This window comes from Dermacentor variabilis, chromosome 1, assembly GCF_050947875.1.
Source record: "Dermacentor variabilis isolate Ectoservices chromosome 1, ASM5094787v1, whole genome shotgun sequence".
Classification (NCBI taxonomy): Eukaryota; Metazoa; Arthropoda; class Arachnida; order Ixodida; family Ixodidae; genus Dermacentor; species Dermacentor variabilis.
Window position 1 is genome coordinate 202,770,634 of NC_134568.1, and position 10,772 is coordinate 202,781,405.

At 48.4% G+C, this 10,772-nt stretch overlaps 1 protein-coding gene across 1 annotated transcript; it reads right to left on the minus strand.

Annotated features, from left to right (window-relative positions):
* Nucleotides 1–7,768: 7,768 nt before the first annotated feature.
* Nucleotides 7,769–9,130, minus strand: LOC142558418 (uncharacterized). The gene is made up of 3 exons (XM_075670583.1): nucleotides 9,119–9,130; nucleotides 8,586–8,684; nucleotides 7,769–8,200 (listed from the first exon to the last, which is right to left on the minus strand). Exons 1-3 carry the CDS (start codon nucleotides 9,128–9,130, stop codon nucleotides 7,805–7,807), a joined length of 507 nt encoding a protein of 168 aa, XP_075526698.1. The 3' UTR covers nucleotides 7,769–7,804.
* Nucleotides 9,131–10,772: the final 1,642 nt, after the last annotated feature.

Genomic DNA, 10,772 nt, shown 5'->3' on the forward strand with positions numbered 1-10,772 from the left:
TCCCGGCAAAGCATGAGTCGACTGGTAACAACAAAACAACTTGTTTATTCTAACATCTCAAAGAGTTGGCGGTCAGGTTGACCGAAGTAGAGAGACGGGAGTGCACTTTACTCAACAGAAGAAATCGGAGTTCTCTTTTGGCGTCCGGGGGCAGCTGCTTTTATACTCTCGCAGTTGAGGGCAAGAAGGAACCCCTCTCTAGACGAGCACGTGACTGTGCCGCTCGGGCGCAATGGGATAAGGTGACGCATACCGTCGTGTCGCCGCCGGTCGGGCACAATGGGGAGGAGAAGGTGGCTCACACTGTCGTGTCGCCGCCGGTCGGGCACAATGGGGAGGAGAAGGTGGCTCACACTGTCGTGTCGCCGCCGGTCGGGCACAATGGGGAGGAGAAGGTGGCTCACACTGTCGTGTCGCCGCCTGTCAGACCCCCTCGCTTCACAGTTGTTGGGAGCTCCTCTCCCCGGCTGCCGCGCTTCGACAAGCGTGGGCACCAATATGCACATACACTCACACACGCACATGAAGACACGTGGCATCGGAACATGCCTGGACGCGCTTGGCGGGGAGGCGTAGCGGCGACGCCGAACGGGCCAAAATGTCTGCCGCTTTGTTGTAGCCGCGCCGGCTAAACCGCGCGTCGTAGGCGAAACGTAACACCGTCTTCCCGCTTATGTCGCTGACTCTGTAGTTAGTGGTCGAATGGCTAACGAACTGGGCTGCTGTGCTGACGTATACAGGGTTCGAAACCAACGATCGGACCAACTAGTAGATGGCAATGTGTACATTGTACAGTGGTACAATGTGTACAATGCCTACAACGAACCTGTATCATGCCGACATGGGTCAATGTAGACTCGGGAGCGCTGTTCAAAGAAACGTTTTGACGCCGACTTCTAGTCTGTGCTGTTCTAAAACGAACCTCTTTAATGCCAACTTGGGTCACTGGGTATGTGCCAGTAGGTGTATGCCACTCTGCAATGAACGTCATTGACGGCAACTTGGGTAGCCACGTACGTGCAACTGGGAATGTGCCACTCTACAATAGCGAGAAAGATCCCTTAAGTTTCTCCGATTCCTTGCGGAATCCAACCCACGTCACAAGGGTACTTCACGGACAGCAACCCGACACATTAGCAGGCTGCGCCACAAATGCACTGGCTATGTGCCGCTTTTCAATGAACCTCTCGACAACTTGGGTCACTCAGTGTGCGGCAAGCGAGCGAACCATTCTCGGCGCCCACAGGCACCGGCGCGCCATGTTTCTCGTCTCGGAGGCAACGCGCGCACTTTCTCCTCTTTCAATCTCCTTTCCCCCTTTCCCAGTGGAGGGTAGCCTACCGGGCTCAGCCTGGTTAACCTCCCTGCCTTTCCCTCATCACTTCTCTCTCTTTCTCTCTCGGCAGTGCCACTAGATGACGCAGCGCGTCAGGAAAGAAGTGCGAGAGAGTAGCCTGTTGCCGCATGACGCGTTCGAACGCTCCGATGCGCCATGCATTTCGGAGAACGCGCGCAGGCTTCGCGGCGGCAGCGCTCGATGACGCGGTGGGTCATTAGGAAAGAGCGAGAGAGGAGTTCCCGCTGCCGTGCACGCCACATACATAACTCGTTTAGACGGTGGTAATACGTTGTGTCTATATATATCGATTCAGTGTTAACGCGTTGCCATCGACAGTCATCGTAACATGGATTCTGTTAGAATTTTTTGTGTTAGCGCAAACAGAAGGGGGTGCAAACAGGCAGAGACGTTTTGCAGGCACAGAACGCCCTTGCAGAAAAGCCCGATTAAGGCGTTCTTGCTTGGGGAGCGATAAGTTCGACCACAGGTTTCCTTCTTGATACTTGCTATGGTCCTTCATTGTCGTTCGTATTTTGTGTGTGTGTGCGTGTGTGTATGTGTGTGTGTGTCAAAGGCAGGTTAATGTGTGAAATTGGCCTTTCAAGGCCAACTGCAACGACATTTCAGTTTTGTTAATTTGATTATAAATAAGTAGTATATTTTGTTAAAGCAATCTTCACAAGATGCAAGGTTTGTAATTTCAGAATTTTCTTATTGATAGCCTGCAAATATCGCCTACGCAGGCAGCGCGTGCAGGCTGGTGTTTAGGGGATATGACACAAAGACCAACACGGCGCTTCCGACATTTTTCAGCGCCGCCTAATTACGTAGGTCATGTAGGCGGGCTGGTCCTCAACGCTCTGGCTCAAGCGTCATTTCTGGCTATCGCTAATCGCTGCGCTTTATTAAATTTCATCATCAAAGGGGTATTTTTTTTGCAAAGTTATTGTAAAGCATCCACTCCGATTTTTCTATGCAAAATTTCGCACGCAGGCCGCGCTATATCTGCACTATGTGAAATTAGGCGTCTTGCGCGGTCTTAAATTTCGTTGATATCAGTCATTAATTTGGCTACCGAGAGATGTGGCTACGCGACAGCTTTGTTTCAGTGCCATTTTATTCAAATACAGATGTATGACGACCGGACTTCTACGTCAAGGCGTTTTCGGAGGGGCTATGGGCCTCTGACATCGCCCTTTGCAGCACTACCGCACTGTCTGAGTGGCTATGGCGTTCTGCTCCTGAGCACGAGGTTACGAATGCGATTTCCGGCCGCTATGGTCGCATTCCTACGGGGCCAGAATGCAGAAACGCTCGTATGCTGAGCGGGTGTACGTTGAATATCCCCAGCTGGTATAAGTTAATCCGGAGCCATGCACAACCACGTCTGTCTTAGCCGTCAACTTGATTTGTGGTGATAAATCCCCTAATCTATATCGCACTGCAGCTCCTTTCTGCAGCGCTCAAATGGGATACTCATCGGGGTGTTTATTCTGACCTCAGCTTCCAAAGCGTGAGAGAGTGCAAGAAAGAAAGACAGAAAAAGAGAAGGAGCGATTGATCTAAAGGGAAGTGGAAACGCTGCTGACCACACTGCCCCTATGTAGTGTGCGGCAGATACGTGAACAGCAGTCAGAAATATGGGGAAGGGAGGAGAAGGGGAGGACAGAGACAACGACATGCAGGAGAATACGTGTAGTTGACAGATCTGCTCACAAAAGCTGATCACCAGATGATAAACGAGCTTAGTGAGGACGCGGAAGGCGACAAATTTCGCTACCGTGAATACATTAGGCCAGAGCTGCCATTCAGAGTTCAGACCGGAGTCCAGGCATCCAGAGCAGGCATTCCACAATGTCGGAAGAAAGGCTATCCGTACGGTCGTCGAATGGCGCTTGGCGGGCTGCGGTGGACGTGGTGCAACAAAGAATCACACGTTCTAGCGTATCCGTCCACGCATGCTGGCGGCACAAGCCCGTCGTGGCGAGACAAAAGCAGGAATCGGGATAGAATGGCAAACTCATTAACGAGGACTTCAAGAAAGCTCGCTAAGCGGGTGTGATTGGAAATAGGTGGCACTGCGGCCCGCAGGCATCTGCTGCTGCATGCAAGCACGACACATCGGATTACGGGTCAGCCTTGGCGAAGAGTTTACAAGCGTTCCCCCGTGGCACTGCAGTTTGCGCAATCTTTTCCAAGAGGTTGATTCTTGACAAGATCGCTTGGCGTTGTCTAAACATGTCAGTGAATCAGGGAATTATAAGTGTTGTGCTGCAATTGGAACCAATTATTCACTATAGCCTGGCCAATTTTCGATCATGTCAATGCAAGCAAGATTGCGCTGGATCCGCATGTGCATCAATGAAACCTAAAATATTTTCATGACAATAACGAAGTGATAAAATACAGCAAAGAATTTGTACTTTCTTTTTCTGTCATACTCAATTCGTTTATACATATCAATTTATGATTTATATTAAGGGGTTAGTTAGTGGTCGCTGCGTCTTATATTTAACGATAGTAGAGACATAAGTACAAGATTTCAACTGGAGTGAGAGCAGTTCTCTTTCTATAAACATTCTACTGCAGTTCGTGCAAGAAAATTCATCGCAATGCTCACTGAAAGCTCGGCAAACGCGGTGGCTTTCGCACCCACGTGCTTTCGTGCGACCAAGTTCGAATTCAGCGATTTCCCAAATGTTACTGGGCCAAACATTACGTTATGCGCTCCCAGAGACGTTCCCTGGGGAACCACTCGCCACGCCGGTAGACCAATTATGAAAGTCGGTGAGAGCATCCTTGTGTTGTCTTCTATCTTTTCTTTTTTGTGTGTGTGAATTGAACGGCAGAGAATTAGGTAGACATTCAGGGTTTATATTCATTTGGGTAATATCATATATATGCTCACGGTTGGATGTGACCTCACAGGAATGTCGGTTTCTGACTGGGCCGTTATTCAGCTCTAAGGACTTCCTTGCCTCCCACGCTAGGCACTGATGTCCCCTGGTCAAAAAATATACTGAGCCATGGACAACGGTATTAAATTGTAGATGCGGTCATAGGTGAAAAAAAAAATAACACCCTCCTTAGGCTTGCTGGCCTCCCCTTGGCGCTTTCAAGCACAGTGCAAAAGCACTTTCTTTCGAGCGCGTGGCTTTCTCCCCCAAGGCCCTAAGTGACCGGCTTGTCGCTTTCCGCACGACGAGCCATGGCACTTATGCGTGGGCTCAGAAGCATGAACGTTGAAACAAAGAGCAAGTGCCTTCTGAATTATGGGTCTCGTTCGCGCCCATTTCTATACCAGGGGGAGCCGTCGTTTAAAGCACATGTGCAAAGCGCGCCGAGTGTCCCGGAAATCCGAGGACTCGCTCTGAAAAGCAAGAGTTGTGGTCTCCCCTCGGACGCCTTCTACGAGACCGCACAAATTCGGCGATAAAAGTCACGAACGCCGGCGCCCGGACCGCTTTTGTTCAGCTGGCAACGGTTGACGGAGCGCCGCTTCAGACGACCGCCCAGTCCGGCGGCCGGTCCTCGCGTCAGAGAGTTGTTATACAAACACGGCCGCACTGCATTTATTTCTACTCTGCCCCCCCCCCTTTTCCTTCTCTCTTTAACCAGGAAGTGAGCGGCGCCTTCCGTTGCCGATAGCCTCAGATTCACCTGCGGTAGCAGCGTGCCCGAACGCCGCTGTGTTCACAGTCCGCACCCATTTTGACGCGCATGCTATAGTTGATCGTATTTTGCTTATGTCGTTTCATAGGTGTCGGAAGGCAGCCCCAGCACACGCGCCCGTGCCTACCGGTATTCACGAACCACAGCATAAACTGCCCTTGTGGCAATGCTTACAAAGTACAGAAGTATGCTGGCAAATGTACATTGCTGCCATTTTGATTGCGGTGAAGTTTCGATTACAACACTGAGAGTTCTGGAGCTCTCGCACATACGCGTGGTAGGTGCTTCACGTTGGCGCTCTTGCCTCATGGGGAAAGGGCCCTAGCATTTTCACCATGAACTGTTCAAAAACAGTTCTAAACCTAGAATCATGTTCGGCTTGTGTCTTTTCATAAAGCGTAAGGTCATGCATGTTACATACGATGCCTACCGGATCCGTCAATCTGTGACGTTCTCTTAAAACGTTATACGGTGTTTGCCAAATCAACAATCTGCCAACTATGCTATGAAGGTTCGCGACTCCTGTCAGTTGAGAGTGTCATATACAAGATTGAGCGGCAAGTTTCGAAAGATATTGAGCCCCAAGAAGTTTTGCGAGGGCATGCTCACTGATGTTAAGGCGATGAACCTGTCCTTCTGCAAACTTGTTTGGTTTCGTCAGGTCAAGACAAACTCATACTCTGCCATTACATTTCTAGAAGACCACCATACCTGAGTACTAGTCTATTAATTTATCAATCCGCTCATTTACTCCAGGGTTCACCATTTCTTGCAGTTTGGCACGGTGTGATCTGACGTGTCTCGTGCAAATCATATACGTTAAGCACATGCCGAGCCACGTTAAAGAAGGTGACGTAGACGTACTGGTGTGAGCAAATTGTAAATGTATTTACACATTTCACACATCAAGCGCAGGCAGAAACATTTCAATTCCACGATATCACAAAAAACACAAAGTAGGTAACAGCAGCAAACAAAAGGAGGTGTTCCTAAGGTCCATTGTCGTTATGACATGGGCGAGCACATTCGATGTCTTCCTTTCTCCGCCTTGAAGATTACTTGTCACTGCTTCGTCAAAGAGCAGCTCGAAGGAAGAAAGAAGGAGAAGGATGGAACTCAGAAGCAGGTCTGAAAAACAGGAATTCAATGATCTCGCACTGAATGAGCTGATTTGCAATGTGGGAAGAGCAACTACATACATATTCTTGCACAACGAGCCTACGTAAAAGCAAGACGCAGCTGACAGAAGAAATTTCGCTGTAGAAAAATTTCCTGAAGCTAACCTTCTTTTGTGAGCAACGTCAGACTTCACAAGACGGAGCTACTTTGTACAATGACGTAGCGCATCAGTTTCGTAGTCAACAGTTGAAAACATGTTTTTGAGAGACAAGTATTTCGCACTCAGATGTACAACCACTGGCAGAAATGCAGAGACGAGCCGGCTGTGACGGGAAACTGCTGGCTGGTCAACGTCATTATAATTTTTTAGGCAGCTCCACATATTGCAAAATAGAATTGTTGTTCCCCTGGTCACGTAGAGGAATGTTTGGGATGAAAATATTAGAATGTAAGTATTTTTTATTACTTCAGCTAACTCAAATCTGGGTACTGCAGTGCTTTGTTGCATTAGTATTCCAAATTTATTCTTCTATGAACACGAGAGGTTCGGAAAGGCTCTGCTTTTAATAAATACAAACAAACAAGCTGATAAACTTCGCACTGAATTGTGCGCGGAAGACGAGGATTCAGAAGTGACTGTCTCTACTTCTACAACTCTTAAATATTACTTTTGCGAAATGTACAATATACTAGTCCCGGTAGCTATCTAATGTTTGGACGCATGAAATCAACTGCCTCTAAAAAGGAGAAAATATACTTAAACAAAGGAGGCACAGCCTTTAGTCTATAACTTTCTCAAGATTGAAAGTGTGGATTATATCGGAGGTTACTAAATTTCCTATTCTTTGCTGCAAGAGACCATGAAGCGTGCTTTTTAAAATTACATTTGGAACATGCTGCTAAATCTAAGCTTACTTCTTTCATTTTTCTGTCGCATTTTCTTTTAAAAACTACAAAACCTAAATGTTTCTTGCATTTATGTTATAACATGCTGACTCAAGAATGCGCAATTGTCAAGAAAAAGCTGTTTGCTACCCTTCCCCGAGCGGCCATAACGTAGGCTTGGAACTCTTAGAGCAAGTGATGAAGAGCAAGAAAAATGCAGTCGAAAAAGGCCATCATTCAGTACTAAATAAGTTCTGCTTGTCTCTATAACCTTTCGCGGACTAGAAAGTGAGCATTAATACGTGAGCTATGCTGATTATAGAAGCAGTGAAAAAATAATAAAAAGACATTAACAGTGAAACAAAAACATTGATTTCTATTGGGAGCAAGTAGTCAAAATAAAACTTCATTTTCTTGGGCATATTGGCTGCTGCAATTTTCAGAAAACAGAATAGCAGACTGCACAACAAGCAGCTGCAGTTACATGTTTTTGGCGTCTATGCATGATTTTTTTTTCATTTCTATTGCCTTCCATTTGTTCATTCCTTTCTCATGCGCAGGGTGGTTAACCGAAACCTTCTGCAGTTGTCGTAATCACACTGTTCTTTTTTATTTTTTGCTTTGTTTTCTTCCTGCATCTAATCAGTGTGGCAAGGTAAATGTAGAAGTATCTAGAAAGTCATCTGAAATCAACTTCGCGGCATCCACAAGCATACTTACAGGGAACGCGGACGGGACAGCTCACAGTAACTTGAGAAAACATTGAAATATTGAAGGAACGCTGATGATCTATCCGTAGAAGCCGTGGCCGCCATAGCCACCGTAACCACCGTATCCGCCATATCCGCCATATCCGCCGTGTCCGCCGTATCCACCGTATCCGCGGCCATATCCACCGTATCCTCCGTAACCGCCGTGTCCGTAGGCAGGCACCGCCTTGCCGTGCGCCGAGTGGTAAGGAGCGGCCGCCGGCAAGCTGCTCTTGGTGCCAGGCTCGTTGGTCTTGACGACGGCGCGGAACCCGAGCTTGTCGGCCACGTAGTGCACCTGCCGGTGGCGGCCGTCGACGTCTCCCAGGTAGTAGGAACCGTGCACGGGGCCATATGCAGAGCCGGTCTCGTGGCGGCCGTTCACCGCGCCGTACCCGTTGACAATGTCGTAGCCGAAGCTGTAGTGGCCGTGATCCTGAGAACAAGTACGGCACCACAGCGTTGTCCGTCACTATGCTGTTATGCTATCAGTGCTTGTGAGTGGCTGAGATACTCCGCCGTACGTATGTAGTATAGTGATTACTGCTTACTGAATGGGAGGATTAGTGGCGATGATATTATTCAACGTTAATTTTCGCACTGTGAACTACAAAAAGAAGGGAGGGAGAGAATGATATGAACTCCGTCCAACCGTGGGCATATATTCAACACAGTAATGACGGCGCAATCGTCGCGCTGTTCGAAACACAATTGTACTTGATTTTAAATTGCACGTGCTCCTCCGGAGGAAGTCAGGTATGACGTAGATGAACTGCTTCGTCTTACCTAGCATATATGTATATAAGGAAGAATGAACAAACGTTTTGTTTCCTGTAGGTCTTACTGGAACCACCATGATGTCCGTAGCCACCGTAGCCTCCGGCGAAAACTACGGCCGTTAGCGCCAGCACCACCGTCAACTGCAAAAAAAAAAGAAGAAAAAAACAAATAGAGTAGATCACAGGTAATGCCGATCTCATATGAAATCTCGAGGTATGTTGCCGCATCAAACTGCGTTCTTGAGCGTGCTGTAGGTGCGAACATGGGGTGTTCGAATGACTACTAAGGAAATCAGATGCACGTAGGAAGCCACATATGGGGTGTAACGCTACTATGCATGCGTGATAACTATGCACTGGTGTTTGAACGTCGCTTAACCGGGTCTCGTGGGACTACCTGCCGGTGAGGCACCCGGTGGCTAGTCACTACGAGACGTGTCGGCGAGGTGCAATCCCAATGTCCGCAATCTGCCACCGTTCCAAGCGGCAGCGGCGGAGGCGGAAAGCGCGCGCGCCCGGTTTGCGGCGCGACCCGACTCGAGGTGGCCGCCGGTGCCGTGCAGTGCCCAGCTTACCTGAGCGATCATGTTTGCAATGGCGAGTGCAGGTCAGGACTGATGGTTGTCAGCGAGGAGCATGCTTTTATACCGCCGAGTCAAGCGAGAAGCGTGCTCTACAGAAACGCCCTGTTGTCTTGTTTCCAAAAGGGCCAGTTTCCAGTCGGCCCGGGTGCCATTCGCGAGGAATGCCGCCTTTCGTACAGCGTTTTCTGCGTCACTCCCAATCGAAGCCCAAGTCAGGTACACACAAGAAAAAGGTGCCACTTGACTGGCGGCCTTGGCTGACTTCGGCAACGCGGGCTGCAGCAGACTTGAATCGCAGCCTCATGCTCTGAAATCGGAGCCCTCTCCACGGCTTTTCTTTTCTTAGGTTGAGCGGTGGCTTTAGTTTTTCTTATGATAAAAAAAAACATCAGAAGAATAACGGTGGCCCTGCCACGTGCAGCCGTGTGGTTTTCATTGAGACCCGGCGCGCCTCTAAACTTATAGCTGCATTCATATAACTGGAGAATGCGTAGCTTTGGGCCTCGCTCCATTGTCTGAGGCAGCAACACTACTAAAAGAGACCGCAGTGGCAAGTTGCTGTTCGCGTTGAAACACAAACAAATTCCAAGGGAGCGAAAGTGATTGCCTGTTCGAATGCAGCGAGAGCTGCGAGGGCCATCACACACCGCACGAAATCGAAGAGCGAGCTCCGTCCAATGTCGAACGGACTTTGCCTACGCTCAGGCTCCGTGCGCGTCTGCTCGCGAGCGAGACGCTGAACCTGCGTGCTACCTGTGCCAGCAGGTGCGCACCGGGATGACACGTGCTTATAAAGCATATTCTGGAATAAGGCTTAGGAACATGGCCAAGTAAAGACACATGAGGGAAAGGGCACAATGGGAAGACACGTAAAGAAAATTAAGACCAAGTAAAGACGAGGGAATAACCGACTGTCTGTCGCTCTCACGTGATTAGAAAGCATAGTCTTTTTGGTTTAGTTTCCCCTTCTCAAAGTTGACGCAATCGCGGACGCAACTTATTTCGAGCTCTTAGAAATAGCTGGCGCATCAATTGGAGGAAGCAGTGTAAGGTCACGTGACGTATACTGGTAGAAAACGTTACGCGCAACAGAGGAAAGATAAGAATGCGTTAGCGTCTAATCAAGATGTGGCATCAAGATAAAGAAAGTGCTCTTTTCCAACCTGCACTAGTAACGGGGCAGCGACTGCATTCCAGGGCCCACATTCCCAAAAAGTTTATACGTTAGAAGTGTTTGTAAGAGCAGCTGCCTGTGAATCATGGTGTTGGACTTGTATTATTGGTGAAGGCGGCCGGCCACTGACAATCAGTACTTGCGAACGGAAAGCTTTGAGAAATCGGCTGCAGTTCTCTTCACTAAGAACTCAAGTATTGGTCTTCAAAATTGACCCCGGTCTCGCGCTCTGTACGTTATTCTAGGATATGCTACTAGGCATAACAAGAAATACTTGGACAATGTTATCAAACGAAAATAATTGCTCTATTATAACGGTTCAACAACACCCAGCAGTTTGCTCAACGCAATGGGGAGAAAGGAAACCCAAAAGACGAAAGAAATGAAACACAACAAGTGCAAGTGACAATTTTGGCAGAGGTAATGCTTGAGCAGTTCTTTTATAGGTTTGTGTCATTAACGTGAACGAAA

Coding starts and splice junctions, on each gene's coding strand:
- LOC142558418 (XM_075670583.1), bottom strand. Junction 8,201..8,585: donor AGACCTACAGGAAACAAAAC/GTTTGTTCATTC, acceptor ACTTGTTCTCAG/GATCACGGCCACTACAGCTT.